This window comes from Triturus cristatus, chromosome 10 (genome assembly GCF_964204655.1).
Source record: "Triturus cristatus chromosome 10, aTriCri1.1, whole genome shotgun sequence".
Classification (NCBI taxonomy): domain Eukaryota; kingdom Metazoa; phylum Chordata; class Amphibia; order Caudata; family Salamandridae; genus Triturus; species Triturus cristatus.
This window is the reverse complement of record NC_140593.1, coordinates 103,571,187-103,588,596: the sequence shown is the minus strand read 5'-3', so window position 1 is coordinate 103,588,596 and position 17,410 is coordinate 103,571,187. Positions and strand designations below refer to the sequence as shown.

Sequence of the window (17,410 nt, the reverse complement as noted above, 5' to 3'; positions counted from 1 at the left end):
AGTGAAAGTGAAACACTGACAGGGAAAGTTTGCTATTGTATGCAACAAATGTAGTGGAAGTTCAAAAAGACATTGAAATATTGTATTATGCCTCAGAGGCTGAGAAGAGAAAAGCGATTTCGTTAGTGGGTTGGACATTTTGTAATTGACCTTTTGACTTTCAGTCCCCTCTTTATAATTCGTATTTGTTAAGCGCAAGCATATCACCCTCAAGGGTTTCAAGGCGTGGGGGCTGTCGGGAAGATTAAGTGACCTATTGCCTAGTCACATGATGAGCTGCAGCCGGCGATTCAAATCACGAGCCCTGCGCTCCGGAACCTGCTGCTCTGGCCACTGCGCCACATCTTTCCCCTAGATGGTAATAAACTATGCATAAGAGTTTGTGTTCTGTCATTTTCTTTACTGTACAATAGCATGATGGTCTCTCCAGGTTGGCAATTTAGAAAAATGCATGTTGAGAAAGTATATCTAGGAAAAAAGTTGCGGTTGTGTGAAGTTGTCGATCTCCATTTTGTGCGGAGTACAGTTTCTTCTTTTCTTTTTGCTAAGGTTCTCGCTCTTGTGTTCATCCGGAAACTGTTGGATTTCTGTTTCTCGAATCGAGAACTCAGCTGGCTTGATGATCTTATGCCAGAAAGTAAAAAGAAAAAAGAGGATGACAAGAAAAAGAAAGAAAAGGAGGTAAGTTAAATTAAACAAAAATGTGAAAAATCATCCACCCACTCAGTTTGGGGAGATGTAGTCTAGTGGATGAACTTGGTTCACTCTGAGTAAACACCTATTCATGCATACATGCATACATACATACATACATACATACATACAAGCATGCATTCAAACATATTCTATGAATTTTCTAGAATAAAAGGACTCCACTGATCACACTCTGATGCCTGAATTCTGTACATTTTATTTTATTAAGTTATAATTTGGTGGTTTTACAGTGTTAAGGTTTCAATATTAACATCTCAAGGGCAGTAGTTGAAGGCATTTAAGCTCGGGAAATATGTTTTGAAAATGATTTTTTTTTTCTTCATGTTAACAGTACAAAGGTATTAGAATCTTCTAATAGTTCCATAGTTAACATAGTAAAAGTCTTGCCATGGATGCAGGCATGGTTTTAGAGTTTGTTTGTGACATGTTGCTTGCCTAATCGTTAGGCAGCCAAAATGTGATGCAGTTCGTACCTACAAATGGCAGGAATGACCCCATGGTGCGGTTTGGGTGCCTGGCTTTTTGTTTACACTATTCTGCTCCAGCAGTAACTAACTTAGTCACATTGAAGCGCCACCCATGCTTGCCGAAATAATTTCCTTTTGTCCGATACCTTCATATGAAGCTCTGCTCCTTTAAAAAAAAAGTCTCCAGGGTAGGTCACCCCCCACCCCCCCAATTTAGAATTCAAGCCTTGTAAGGACTGTTGCAAACAGAGGTCTGTGCCGCCTTCACTGTGTGGCTTCTTGGCCTGCTTGCCTGGCATGACTTTTTGTAATCTCAGTAGAGCAGGGTCCTGCACTCCAGTCCACGCATCCTGCACCTCCATGTGTGGAGATTAAACGGCCACAGTTATCTTTGGCCTTCTTCCCGAGGTAGCTGTCCTCTTGGCAGCCAGGTATCCTTCAACTAAATCTGTGTATGCTGGGACAAGTTTTTTACTTTGTATGTTGGACCTGCTGTTTGCTTTGTTTTTAGCCTGATGATGACGTGTTCTGGGCACCGTTAAAGGTAACCTGTTGGCTCTGTGAGCCTTTTTATGATTGCCAGACCAACTGCCCTTGTTCAAATCACTAGTTATGATTAATTTTCGAAAAGGTTTACAACACTTGTGTCCACCTAAGCCCTTCATCATGCCACAGCAGACTTAAATCTGTGTCTTAAATTTCTAATGTGCAACCCTTGTAAACGAATGCACAGTTGTCGATTATCTCTACTCCCTGTTAAAATGGTGTTCCTGGTTGCGATTCCATCTGTATGATGGGGGAGTCAACATGCTCTTTTTGTCTAACCTTCCTATAAATCACCTTTTTTTCCAGGGAAACTGGTGTTAAGGTCTCAAGCTGAATTCATACCAAAGGTGGTGATGCCTTTCTATGTTGAACAAGTGGTCATTATCCTAACCACCTTTGCCTCACTGTGAGCAAGTGGCTCTGTATATACTGTTCCCAAATAGGTACAGTGTGTACAGAGTCGACAGTCCACAGAGGTTTGGCAGAGTTTAAAGTTGGATATAACCTTACTCTCTAAAGCGGTAGCTTGGTCGTGCAGTAAGGCAGTATCAGAGGACAGTGTAAAGCATTTGTTGTTGTACACTCAGTCAGCAAATGGTCTCACACACTCAAGAACTGAACTCTAGGCCAATGGTTTATATAAAAAATATATGGTTTTATTTTATAACCAACAATAGGTATCAAAATATCCTTTCTCAGAATGAGATGCTTTAGTTAAATACTTTTGCAATATGCAATTGACTTTTGTAGGGAATAGTTACAGGTTGTTGCAATAGGCAACACACTTTCAAACACAATAATACATTGAGCTCAATGGGAATTTTAAGTTATGTGCACTTGATTACTTTCAGGACTACTTTCCTAACTCCAGGACTGGATCCTAGATTCAGTCCTGGGACAGTTCTTGGAAACAAGCGAGTAAATTCGGTTAAGTTACTGTTGTGATTTTTAAACAATATTTTGCTTTTTTAAAAGATGACACTTAGAAACTTTTTCTGATCAAATTACCAATGTTATCCTATGGAAATAAATTCACTTAGTAGGTAAGTGGGGTTATGGGTACTTTTTCTAGGTCAGTGCTGGATCCTGGATCCAGCACTAGTGTACCACCTGTAAGCAGTTGAGAAACTGTGTTTAAGTTATACAGGCGATTTTTAAGGAATATTTATAAGTTTGCAAAATCGACACTTAAAAGAAATTTCATAGAAAAACAGTCAATGGTTTCCTATGGGAGAAAAATCAAGTTACGGGTAAAGTATGTTCTCGTTACTTTTGTAATCCAGTGCTGGGCTCCTGTGCTCAGCACTGGGGCATCTATCAAAAACAGGTAAGTAATTACGTTTTCACACTGGTACGATTTTTAAAGAATATTTGTAGTTTGCAAAAATCGACAGAAGAAATTTCACAGAAAAACAGTCAATGGTTTCCTATAGGAGAAAATTGAGTTAGTGGTAAGTACGGTTGGTACACCCTCAGCGGAGGCCCAATGTTATCCTATGGGAGGCAGGGGGGCCTGGGTTGGTGGCTGCTGACTAGCAGACCACGCGGCTGTGGGAGCGGAGCTCCTGGTCACTTGCTCAGGGCAATTGGGGAAGTATGTAGGAGTGGAAGTTGCACTGCCAGGGCCACTCTGGCGTCTGGGTGCAGGGTGCTTTTGAGCCTTAGTGCGCTCAATGGATTTCAATGGGAAAGCTAAAGGACGAACAAAGGCTGCAAGCTCTGGGACGAAGATTCTTCAGGTGCCACCACCACTTCGAGAGGTAAGTTGGGTAGTTGGAGGATAGGTAGGTACCCTGGAGTCGGGCACAGGGGGCCTCCGGGTGCAGGGGTGCATTTTGATTCAGGGAAATCTTACCCTCTGTTGATCGTGGTTGGGGGGTCCCTGGTTCTGAGGCTACAGGCGTTGTCAGGAGTGTCAAGGTGGGTCCTTGGGTGCCGGATTCGGGGTCACAGTCACCGGGGGGACACGTCCTCTGGGTCTTTGTGAGGTTGCTGGCCACAGGAGGTGCTGGGATTTAGCAGGAGCAGGTTCGAGGGTCGATAGGCTGGTAGGGCTGGGGCCAAAGCAGTTGGTGTCTTCCTCCTCTTAGCAGCTGCACGGCAGGTCCTCTTCTTGTTCTTCTTTGCTTTTTCGGAATCTGAGGAGGGAAGGTTCAGGGTGCCCCTAAATACTAGATTTAGGGGCGTTACAGGTAGGTAAAGGGAAGGGACCCATTGGGTCCCTGCCCTGGGGTGGGTACATCCCCTATCCTGCCACCCTCCTGTGGGAGGGGGGCAGTAGCCTAGTCCTGATTGGGCAGGGCCTCCCATCTTCATGATGGCGAAAGCCCGGAGATGTGCTTCACCTGAGGGGTGGGGTTGGCAGAGGCTGGCACATCCCCTGTCCTTACTTTGGGTTTCCGACCAGCCTTCCTGCCAGAGTGGGGGCCACAACCGGTGGGGGCCAGTTGCTGGGTACAGCAAATGGCCTGGAGAAGCTCACAAAGGCGGCATGCCTTTGAAGCTTCCCCCTGCCCATCCTGGGGAGGAGACCTAGCACCTCGCCCAGGATGTGCACAGTTGCAGGCCCAGGAGAGCCGGGGCTCTCCACCCAGGGGTCCAGCAACATGTCTGCTCTGTGGCAGCCTAGGCAGCCTCTCAGACAAGACGTGGATTGTAGGGTAGGTTTCAGGGGGCATCTCTAAGATGCCCTCTGTAGTGCTTTGTACATTAAATCCCACACTGGCATCAGTGCGGGTTTAATGTGCTGAGAAGTTTGATACCAAACTTCTCAGTCTTCAGTGTTGCCATTATTGTGCTGTGGAGTTAGTGTTTGACGAGCTCCCAGCACCATATACTCTTAAATGGCAGCACTGCACTTTGTGCCCAGGAATGGACCTGGGTACTGTAGGGGCACAGGGATCATGCTCCTGTGCCCACACCACTGGCATAGGGCACCCAGCTAGAGGGGTGGCTGATGTATGCCAGGGCAGTGTAGGTTGTGGGCATGGCACACAGGGATGTGTGCCATGTCGACTTTGTTTTGTCTGGGTACCTTGTACCCAGACACTCAGCCTGCAAGGGCAGTGTGTTTGTGTTAGGGTACAGGGCCTCTATGGGTGGCACAATAAGTGCTGCAGCCCTTGGAGGCCTACCCTGGTCACAAGGCCCTGGGTACCTAGTGTACCATTTACCAGGGGCTGACATGTGGCCAGGGTTTGCCAATTTGGGTTTTAGGTTTTAGGGAAGGAACATAGACCCTGGGCACCTGATTGACAGGAGCCCAGAGCACACTCAGTCAAAGTACAGTCAGCAATTCAGCAAAAAGTGGGGGCATACCATGCAAGAAAGATGGCACTTTCGAAGGAGGAGGTGAGTGAGAAAGGGGAAGAAAGGCTCCATCGTTTGGACCCCAAGAAAGCACACTTTCTCTTTACATTCATCTTACCATTGGTTCGGCAGCTATGTGATTTTTATCAAAAGAACGGGGAGGTAGAGGTCATAAAAAACAGACAACTCCGCCTCCTATGCATACTGTAATAACCAAAGAGTCCACATGTTTGTTTCGACTATCTTTCCACTCGTTATATTAGGTAGGAAATAAAGTTTACTGTTGAGGGGGGTCAGCGTCTGTTGAGACCTAGCCGATCCAATAAAAATTCCAGGTTTCCCACTTTCAGTTTGCAGCACCATGATGCATGTCCTTTGCAGGGTGGAAGCTTGTGCCATTGAAACTATTTTTAGTGTTCTTTGGATTCAGAATGCCAATCAGTCTCCTGCTTCTCAGCTTGATCCCTAATCTTACCATTTTGGGCTTGCAAAGCAGACTTCTCATTGTAGAATGTGCCACAGTGCCCACCCAGTTACATTTGTCCTTACTTGACATCGCCAGGAGTCTCATTCCCATCCTGGGCATTATATGAATACTACGTTGAGGTAATGGGTAGCACCTAGACAGGTGTGTGCTTGCTGGATGTAGTTTCAGATGTTTGCCTTTTGCAATGCAGGGAAGTTGATCTAGGGTAGAATGGATTGGTTTGCAGGGGGGGGGGGGTTTACTTGTGCTGTGACAGATGCTGTGCACTGGCTGGACTTTCATAGAACTTTTTACCTTTGACCATATGGTATGGACCCTAAATGCCTGGGCATATGAGCTCAGCCGATGCCATCTAGTTGACCATGAGTGGCGTCTGCACCCAGTGGGGCATGCCTTGAGTAAATCTTTGCACCACCTCAGAGAATGCTTATCTAGTTTTTTGTGCTTTACAGTTTCAAATTAAGGTTCTCTGGTAGATCTGTTCCACCTTCCATGGGACTCCAGTTTCCTTAACGTGTTCCCGCCTCTGCTTCTCCAGGTTCAGAAGAAGGTCCGAAATAACTGAGCTCAGCTCATCCTCGTAGCATCAGACTGGACTCTGAGTGTATGATAATATATAGTCTCCCGCTGCACCCACTCTAAGAAACAGATTCTATATCTGAACTTGCACAACTTGCACTTTCATGCATGGACATTTAGTGGCACCAGCTCAATTGATTTCATCTGCCTGAAGAAGTGGTAGATATCTTGTTCGCTCAAAGTCTGTCCATGAAGTCCATCTATTCTGAAATTTGTGCAGAGTGTATGGCAGTGCAAGGACAGTTGAAGTGCTCCTCTGCTGGCTAAACCTTTTTGCCTTGCAAACAGTTAACGGTGGCTTAGCATCACTCTCCGCCTTTACTGATTACCCCTCTCAACCCTTACTGCTTTACAGATTAGAAAATGTCAGGAATCTGCGGTTAGAGGTACCCATCAGAAGAGCAAGGCACTCTTTCTGGTAGATACATTTGAGTGGAGCTTGCTCACTGCTAGCCCTCCTCACCGTTCTGTCGAGTTGACGTCTAGATGATACGGTACCAAGTTAGATTCTGCTCCTGTCACAGTTATCAAACTGTTACTAATTTTCCATGTCTATGGGCAAGGAATATTTGTGGTAAACTACCGTCAGTGCATAGGAGGTGTGAGAAAGTGCCATCTTTCTTGCATGGTATGCCCCCACTTTTTGCTGAATTGCTGACTGTACTTTGAGTGTGCCCTGGGCTCCTGCCAATCAGGTGCCCAGGGCCTATGTTCCTTTCCTAATAACCCAAAACCCAAATTGGCAAACCCTGGCCACATGTCAGCCCCTGGTAAATGGTACCCTAGGTACCCAGTGCCTTGTGACCAGGGAAGGCCTCTAAGGGCTGCAGCACTTATTGTGCCACCCTTGGAGGTCCTGTACCCTAACACAAACACACTGCCCTTGCAGGCTGAGTGTCTGGGTACAAGACAAAACAGAGTCGACATGGTACAAATGCTGCCATTTAAGAGTATATGGTACTGGGAGCTCGTCAAACACGAACTCCACAGCACCATAATGGCAACACTCAAGACTGAAGTTTGGTATCAAACTTCTCAACACATTAAACCCGCACTGATGCCAGTGTAGGATTTAATGTACAAAGCACTGCAGAGGGCATCTTGGAGATGCCCCCTGAAACCAACCTACAATCCATGTCTTGTCTGAGAGGCTGCCTTGGCTGCCACACAGCAGACCTGTTGCTGGACCCCTGGGTGGAGAGCCCCCGCTCTCCTGGGCCTGCAACAATGCACATCCTGGGCGAGGTGCTAGGTCTCCTCCCCCAGGATGGGCAGGGGGAAGCTTCAAAGGCATGCCGCCTTTGAGAGCCTCTCCAGGCCATTTGCTGTACCCAGCAACTGGCCCCCACCGGTTCTGACCCCCACTTTGGCGGGAAGATTGGCCGGAAACCCCAAGTAAGGACAGGGGATGTGCCAGCCTCTGCCAACCCCACCCCTCAGGTGGGGAAGGCGAGGTGAGGCACATCTCCGGGCTCTCGCCATCTTGAAGATGGGAAGCCCTGCCCATCAGGACTAGGCTACTGCCCCCCTCCCACAGGAGAGTGGAAGGATAGGGGGTGTACCCACTTTACCTAACTCGAACGCCCCTAAATCTAGTATTTAGGGGCACCCTGAACCTTCCCTCCTCAGATACAAAGAAGAAGAAAGAAGACCTGCCGTGCAGCTGCTAAGAGGAAGACACCAACTGCTTTGGCCCCAGCCCTACCGGCCTGTCGACCCTCGAACCTGGTCCTGCTAAATCCCGGCACCTCCTGTGGCCAGCAACCTCACAAACCCCGGAGGACCTGGCTATCTTGTGACTCTGAGCATCTGGGTCTCCCATGAGCAGTGGCTCTGCTCAAAGCAAGTTTCTAACCCCTGGCATCAGCCCGGAACAGCGAACCCTGCAAACTCTGCACCCGCCAAGCCTGGCCTGTGCTGGAGTGGACAAAGACCCCGAGGACGTCCCCCCGGCGACTGTGACTCCGAATCCGGCACCCAAGGACCCACCTCGACGCTCCTGACGATGCCTGCAGCCTCTGAACCAGGGACCCCCCCCCAACCGCGATCAACAGAGGGTAAGATTTCCCGACATCAAAAGGCACCCCGGCACCCTGCGGCCCCCTGTGTCCAACTGCTGGGTACCTACCTATCCTCCAACTTACCTCTCGAAGTGGTGGTGGCACCTGAAGAATCTTCATCCCCGAGCCTTCAGCCTTTGTTCGTCCTTGAGCTTTCCCATTGAAATCAATTGAGCGCCCGAAGGCTCAAAAGCACCCTGCACTCAGCCGCCCGAGTGGCCCTGGCAGTGCAACTTCTACTCCTACATACTTCCCCATTTGCCCTGAGCAAGTGACCAGGAGCCCAGCTCCCACAGCCGTGTGGCCTGCTAGTCAGCAGCCACCAACCAAGGCCCCCCTGCCTCCCATAGGATAACATTGGGCCTAACTCTCTGCACCTGGCCGCCCCAGTGCCGCTGAGGGTGTAACAACTGTACTTACCTGACCCTGGGTGACCCCTGAGTCTACGCCCAGAACCTTAACTCTGCCGGTCGAGTACATACCCAAAAGCCGATAACTCACTTTTCTTCCATAGGGTAACATTGACTGGCTTCTTCTGAAATTTCTTTTAAGTGTGGAGTTTCTAAAGTTTAAAATATTCACATAAAATCAACCGAGTAACGAAAACGGAAATACTCACTTACTATTAGGAGAGATCCCAGTGCTGGATCTTGGTCCCCAGCACTGACCCTGAAAAGTACTTACAACCGTACTTGCCACTAACTCCATTTTCTCCCATAAGAAACCATTGACTGTTTTTCTGTGAAATTTCTTCTAAGTGTCGATTTTCGCAAACTACAAATTCTTTAAAAATCGTAGCAACTGTGAAAAACGTAATGTTCGAGGCATATGAGCTGCAGATTACACAGTTTTGCATAGATCGCCATCTGGTGTTGGGCCCGGATGTTTGCAGTTTGTTTTTCCTCTTGGAAAGTCTTTGGAAGTCACGAGGTCGGTGACTCCTCCCTTGGTTCGTATTGCGCATGGGCTTCGGCTCCATCCTCAGATTGTTTTTTTCCGCCATCGGGCTCGGATGTAATACTTCGCGCTCCGGTTCCGAACATTTCCAGTTCGACGATTGAAGCGGAATCCTCGCTCATCTCGGTTTTGTTTAGATCCTGATTTCCTCAATCACCTTCTTTTCGACACCTTCGATTCCAGTCGTCGACAGCGGCCTTCGGGCCTATCCAAGCTCCGGTCCCGGCTGATGGAAAGAACTCTATTCAAGAAGTGCCCTCGATGTGGGTCCAAATTCCCCCACACCGATCTTAATGAGGTGTGAAACCTCTGCCTCTCCCCTGAACACGAGGCTCGAGACTGTCCCGCCTGCGAGTCTTTCAGATCGAAAAAGACTATTCGAGATCGACGGGCCAGACGAAACATGGTGCACTCCTCGACCTCCGTTCCAGACGACATCTTCGGGGACGATGTCGAAGCTCTGGGACAGCAGCACACCGAAGAGGACCTCATCGGTGCTTCCGAAGCCGACGACTCGGATGTGGAGGATATCACCCCGGCGCAGAGGGTCGTGAGTACTATACCCCCTCCCACACCCGCGCCGACACCCAAAAAGGCTTCAGTCACGCCTTCGCCTCCGGGCCTAGGCAAGACCAAAGACACTGCTTCGAACACCCCACCTTCGGGCCCGGTGAAGAAGCCTAATAAGCCTTCCGGCGGCTCGGGCTCGAGCCAGCCTGCCAGCGGTGCCGATAAACACACTTCGGCACCAAAAAAGAGACCGAAACCCAGCCTTTCGGTACCGACCAAACACCATAAGGCCCTCGGCACCGACACTCCCGCGCCGAAGCCTACCTCGGCGCAGACCAAAAAACCGGAGCTTCCAAAAAAGCACGGCACGGACACGCCTAAAAAGCCATCGGCGCCGACCGATCAAACATTGTCTCAGGAACTGTTTACACCGGATCCTTTGCAAAAGACACTTACCAAGGATCCAAAAACTGGACATTTGGCACTTTCTACTAAAAAGAGACATTTGGACAAGCTGGCTCCACCTCCACCGAGGAAAGACTGTGCTACCTCCCCTTTCAGAGTGCCTTCCCCACCTCCTCCACCCTCTCCACCTCCGCCCCCTCCACCTTCTCCACCCCTGCCTCATCACTCTCCGACCCCGTCTCCAGACCATGATGATCAGGGGGACCCATACTACAATCCAGGGGATGTGCCACAAGACCCCACCCCTACAGGATCCCCAGACCCATGGGACAATTATAATAATCCAGATATTCCAGATGTCTCACAAGATGACCTTTATCCATCCAGGCCATCTCCACCAGAAGACTCATTAGGTTTTCACCACCTACTTCAGAGGGCGGCACATTATCACGGGGTAGAGCTACACACTGACCCGGTAGAGGAAGATTTCCTCCTCGACACCTTTGATACTGCACATAGGTCAACTTCTATACTACCTATGCTCAAGGGGGTAATAAAACATGCGCCAGAGGTTTTTAAAGACCCAGTCAGGGCTAGTGTCATTAACCCGCGCATAGAGAAAAAGTATAAAGCTGCCCCCACAGATACTGCCTATATCAAAGGGCCAACGCCACTGGATTCCCTAGTGGTCTCCACTGCACGAAAGAGGTCAAACTCCCAGGCGTCGGGCGAAGCACCACCACCTGATGAGTCAAAATTACTGGACGCGTCAGGAATGCGCACTGCGTCACAGGCAGACAATATATGGCTTATCGCCAACACTAAAGCGCTATTGGCCAGATACGATAGGGCGCATTATGATGAACTAGAATCCATCATGCACCATCTCCCAGAAAAATACAGAAATAGGGCCAATGAGTTAATTCAAGAGGGTAAGACCATAATTAAACACCTCTATACGCTGTGCCTTAGACGCAGCAGACACATTCTCCAGGGCCATTAACACTAGCGTCCTCCTCCGTCGCCATGCTTGGCTGAGAGTTTCAGGCTTTAAACCCGAGGTACAAGCCTCCATATTAACCCCTTGCATGCCCGCCCCTTTCCCTGCCCAGTGCCGCGCCTTCCATTAGCGGGCGGAGTTCATGACGAGCTGGACTCGTCATGGGCACAGCGCCACCGCAGCCCATGACGAGTCCACCTTAAGGGGTTAAATCGTCCATTTGATCAAGAACATCTATTCGGCCCAAAGGTAGATGAGGCCCTCGAAGATGAAGGACACAGATACGGCGAAATCTATGGGAGCCCTGCAGTCACACCCTCCTAGGCGCTCCTTTCGCCGCTCTTCCTTTCGGGGCACAGCCAGAGGCTACTCCTCAGATAGCGCGTCCACGTCCTACAAATCCCCTGCTCAATCCACCTTCACATGGGGTTATCAAAGAGGCGGCTATAGAGGCAATAACAATAAAGGCAGAGGCAAAACAAATACCGCCCGCTCTGCCACACCGCCTACCCAATGACTTCCCCCTGCTCCCTCCAGACCATCCCACTCCGGTCGGGGGCAGGTTACAAAATTTCCTTCACGTCTGGGAGACCATCACATCAGACAAATGGGTGACCCAAATTATTCGTTCAGGGTACTGCCTAGAATTGACATCTACCCCCCCCTAACATTCCACCCAGGCAACGCCCAATGTCAACAACATTCCATGTTACTAAAACAGGAAATAATCTCCCTCCTCCAAATAGAGGCGATAGAACAAGTCCCTGCCAATCAGCAAAATTTAGGGGTCTACTCCCTATACTTTCTGATGCCAAAGAGAGACGAGACTCTACGACCTATCTTAGATCTCCGGCCTCTAAACACATACATACATTCGGACCATTTTCACATGGTAACACTTCAGCAGGTACTTCCGCTCCTCTCCCAAGACGACTTTCTCACCACACTGGACTTGAAAGACGCATACTTTCACATTCCGGTACACCATGCTCACAGAAAGTACCTCAGATTTGTAGTTGACGGGCAACACTACCAGTTCAAAGTGCTCCCATTCGGGGTCACAACAGCACCAAGGGTATTCACCAGGTGCCTAGCGGTAGTGGCGGCACACCTCAGAAGATAGCACATTCACATCTTCCCATATTTGGACGACTGGCTAATAAAAGCCACGTCCTACAACCAATGTGTACATCACACCGCCACTACCATCCAACTACTTCACCAGCTAGGCTTCACAGTGAACCACCAAAAGTACCAGCTGATACCATCTCACACAAAGCAATACCTCGTTGCCACCATAGACACCTCAAAAGCCATAGCCTACCCCAATCCTGCCAGAATTGCAAGCATTCAGGCCTTGCGTCAAAGATTCATACCTCAACACTCTCTCCCAGCAAGAGTGTTTATGCAACTGATAGGGATGATGGCCTCTTGCATTTTCATAGTGCCCCATGCAAGACTCCAGATGCGTCCACTCCAAGAGTGCTTAGCGCGCCAATGGAACCAGGCCCAGGGGCAACTGACAGATCTGGTGTTGGTAGACGGTCGCACCCATCGCTCTCTGCAGTGGTGGAACACCACAAATCTTTCCAGAGGTCGACCGTTCCTGGACCCGGTTCCACAAATAATCCTAACAGACGCATCGCTCTCCGGCTGGGGAGCTCATCTACTACACCTCACAGTGCAGGGCACATGGACACCGCAACAAAAGTTACTCCATATCAACCATCTGGAGTTAATGGCAATCTTTCTAGCCCTAAAATCCTTTCAGACACAAATTTTAGGCAAGGCAGTCCTTATTCGCACAGACAACATGATGGCCATGTACTACATTAAAAAACAAGGCGGCACACACTCTCCACAGCTCTCTCAACTAGCACAGAGCATATGGAGATGGGCAATTCCACACAAAATCTTTCTCCTAGCCCAACATGTCCCAGGAGTCCAAAACACCATGGCAGATCTGCTCAGCAGACACAGCAGATCCACGAGTGGGAACTTCACCCGCAGGTTCTTCACCAGCTCTTTCAGATGTGGGGGCATCCACAGATAGACCTATTCGCCACCGACGAAAACAAAAAATGCCCAAGCTTCGCCGCCAGATACCCACACCCATTGTCCAAAGGCAATGCGATATGGATGAACTGGTCAGGCAAATTTGCGTACGCCTTTCCACCTCTTCCACTAATTCCATTAGTGGTGCGAAAGCTACAACAGCACTCCCTCACACTGATTCTAGTAGCTCCAACATGGGCCAGACAACCGTGGTACACCACGCTGCTGGAACTCTCGGTAGTGCCACACCAAAAGTTACACCTCTCACCATGCCTCTTAACCCAGAACCATGGAGAGATCAGACACCCGGACCCAGCTCAGCTCAACCTTGCGATCTGGCTCCTGAGATCCTAGAATTCGGATACCTTAACCTTCCCCCCGACTGTATGAACGTCATCAGAGAAGCTAGACACCCTACCACTAGAGCCTGCTACGCTGCCAAGTGGAAAAGATTTGTTGTTTATTGCCATAACACAATCAACCCTCTAGACGCATCCATACAGCACATCCTATGCTACTTACTCCATCTACAAAGATGTAACCTAGCATATACATCCATTCGGCTACACCTCGCAGCAATTGCCGCTTACCTACAAAACAGACAGCACCTATCACTTTTCGGAGTGCCTGCCATTAAAGCCTTCATGGAAGGCCTAAAACGAATAATTCCCCCCAGAGTGCCACCCTCACCTGTGTGGAACTTAAATATAGTTCTCACAAGGCTAATGGGACCGCCTTTCAAACCTTTGCATAAATGCGAACTGCAATTCCTCACATGGAAAACAGCTTTCCTTGTAGCCATCACTTCCCTTAGAAGGGTCAGTGAGATACAAGCACTTACTATACAAGAACCTTTTCTCCAAATGCACCCGAACAAGGTTGTCCTCCGTACCAACCCAAAATTCCTACCCAAAGTCATCTCACCCTTTCATCTAAACCAATCGGTAGAATTACCGGTTTTTTTCTCGCAACCTCAAACTGTTGCAGAAAGGGCTCTACACACACTGGATGTTAAAAGGGCCTTACTTTACTATATCCAGAGAACACAACCTTTCAGAAAGACAAAACAACTGTTTGTCTTTCTCTCCACCTCATAAAGGCAATCCCATCTCTAAATCAGGGATAGCTAGGTGGATTGTAAAATGCATACAGATTTGCTACCACAAAGCAAAACGCACGCTATCTGTTCCCCCCCCTTCAGCCCACTCTACAAGAAAGATAGGGGCTTCTATGGCTTTTCTAGGGAACATCCCATTAGATGATATCTGCAAAGCAGCTACATGGTCAACACCGCACACTTTCACTAAACATTACTGTGTAGATGTGCAAACCAAGCAACAAGCTAGTGTGGGCCAGGCTGTACTAAAGACACCATTTCAAACCACTGCAACAGATACCGGTGGTCGCCGCTAGGGTTGGGAACTGCTATATAGTCTATGCAAAAGTGTGTAGATCTGCAGCTCGTATGCCTCGAACGGAAAATGCTACTTACCAGTATGCATCTGTTCTTGGCATGTAGAGCTGCAGATCTACACACGCCCACCCGCCTCCCCGGCTACCTGTATCTGTTCCAGTCTATCTTATTTAGATACAACCCAAATGGGTTTCTTCACTGTTACTACGCTTCTTCTCCAGTATTAGGGTGTCTTTCATAGATTCACATGCTTGAATATTCCCCGTCGTCGGAGTGGGAGTCCCACGGTAAATAAAATAGCAATATATACATATATATATAGTAAAATATATACATAAGTAATCATATAATTAGTGCATATAGGTGTAAAACACACATAGTGTACCTATAAGAGAAAAACTCCATAGGAATACAATGGAGAGAGACAAAAGACCTTTGTAGTCTATCTCTGTCATTATGTAAGTCCGAACTCCAGCCAATCAGGCGTCAGCCCCTCTCTAGAACCTTCTCCTCAGAGCCTCTCACCTCAGATTTTCTACCGCACGTCGTGTGACAGGGAGTCTCCCTGAGCTCTGCTCAGTTTTGTCAGTAAGGATGTCTTCTAGTAAGAAATCTTTGTTTAGACCATGCTCTTCATGTGGAAAACTGCGTTTGTTCTCTGAGGACCCACACAGTAAGTGTATTTACTGTTTATATCCTGACCATGAGGTGGCAAAATGTAAGTTTTGTAGAACTTTTTCTACAAAAACTCTAAAGGACAGAGAAGGCCGCCTGCTTTTATGGCTACAGAGACTGAAGGACAAGGATAACTCTCCCTCTGATGTGGAAAGTCTCTTTTCTGGTCGTTCTCAACCAGCCTCTAAGCGCAGTAGTGTGCAGGAGTTACCATCTCCTTTCCTGAAGAAAAAGAAGCTGGCTTTGCCTCTGACAACTGCCACCTTTGTGGTTTCACCTACTGCTTTGTCGCCTATGGGACACTGTTCTCAGGCTGCTGAGGCGTCTACTTCCCATTCCTCGGGGAAAACTTTGTCAGCCTCGTCGATGATGCTCCCGACGACGAGATCTGCTGTTTCTACCTCGTCGACGGTGACCCCGACGACGACGTCAGCTGCTTCGTCGTCGACGAGCGTTATGTCGACGTTATCCTCGTCGACGATTACCATCACTTCTTCAAGGGCAGTGACTTCTGTTGTGCCCATTACTTCGACGTCGACGAAGAAGGTAAAGGTTCCGTCGACGAAGACTGTGTCGTCGACGAAGACGTCGTCGAGCTCGCCGACGCCCATTCCGTCGGCGAAGAAAAAGAAGATCCCGACGACGACACTGTCGACGGTGGTTCCGTCGACGAAAGCCTTGTCTACGAAGACCTCGACGACGGCTCCGTCGGCAGCGGCTCCGTCGACGGTGGCTCCGTCGACGGTGGCTCCGTCGACGGCGGCTCCGTCGACGGCGACCCCGTCGACGGCGAATCCGACGACGGCAATCTTGTTGCCACAGACGTCGTCGACGATAATTCCGTCGACCATCATTCCTTCGACGACGGCTCCGTCGACGAGTACATCCCCACAGACATTCGTAAGGGTACGAATACGCGGTGTGGCGCCTACCCAGAAAACAAGAAGGGAAGGAGTTTCTTGGACACCATTACCTCCTACTGTGGGCTTGGAGAGCCAGGAACATAATATTCCTTTGGGAGTTGCACAGCCTCCCTCACCATTATTTGCTACAGATTCGGATCAGGAATCCGAGGGGTTACCGGAGTCTTTCGGAACGGCACAAAGTCCATCCGACTTGGTTATTAAGTGCCAGGATGTCAGTAGTGAGGAGGAGGATCCGGTATTTATACACCAGGCCCCTCCGAAGCATAAAACGGCGACTCTTCCTCTGTCGCTCATTACTAATCTCCAACGCATGTTGGACGACTACAACCAACGGTTCCCTCTATCCCCTCAACGTTCAGAGGTTCCGTCAACCCCGGTGATTCCAGCAATTATTCCACCGGTACCTATTGTAAATCCTGCTCCACAGATGCTGCCTGTACCTCCACGACAGGTTCCGGAAAGGGTGTTGCCTCATTATGAGCCTGTAGAGGAAGGCCCTCAGGACCCAGAAGAGGGTGAAATCCCAGATGATGATGGGGATGTAGATGACAATGATGATGATATGGCGGAGTGGGACAATTACCAGGCACAAACACCATCCCCCTCACAAATAGTAACAGGGGATTCACCTCCAGTGGACATAGCCAATTTTCACCAACTGATGGAAAGGGCATCACACCGTTTTAAGTTAACAACGGAGCGCAGGGAGGAAGATTGCTTCCTTTATGATTTCAAGAATCAACCCTACAAACAGACTCATGCTATTCCCATAGTTGAGTTTATTTGGGAAGAAGGCAAGAAATTAATGCAGACACCGAATACCTTGCCAGCTCAGGTGCCTCGATTGGAAAAGAAATATAAGGCACCGATAGGAACCCCAGCATGCCTCACGGGTCAGGCTAAACCTGAGTCGGTCGTTACGCAGGCAGCGCAACGTAAGGCGAAAAATCCGGCATCTTCTATCACCTCGCCTCCGGATCGTGACGGACGTCGGATGGATGCCATAGGGCGTAAATTCTCTTCTATGGCCTCTACGGTGGTTAGAGCAGCTAATGCCTTGGCCATCCTGGGACGATATGACAGACAAGTTTGGGCTGATATCTCGGATGTGGTTCAGGAGTTACCAGAGCCATCTAAAGTGGAGGCAATGAAGTTGCTCCAAGAGGGAGAAGCGGCATCGGCGGAAATAATCGATTGTGCAGTGGACATCGCCTGCATGGGTTTCCGTCAGCTTGCCGGAGCGGCTGTTCTGCGTAGGCAAGGATGGTTAAAATCTACATCCTTTCGTCAGGAGGTTCAGTCTATG

At 49.0% G+C, this 17,410-nt stretch overlaps 1 protein-coding gene across 7 annotated transcripts in view; it reads left to right on the top strand.

Moving 5' to 3' along the window:
* The window catches only part of SLC4A7 (solute carrier family 4 member 7), a 470,313-nt gene that overhangs the window by 368,800 nt on the left and 84,103 nt on the right, over positions 1-17,410 (top strand). For all 7 annotated transcript variants that reach the window (XM_085630550.1, XM_085630551.1, XM_085630545.1 and 4 more), the window contains one exon: positions 550-681. In XM_085630550.1, the coding sequence (XP_085486676.1) occupies positions 550-681 (132 nt within the window). The remainder of the gene's footprint in view (positions 1-549; positions 682-17,410) is intronic.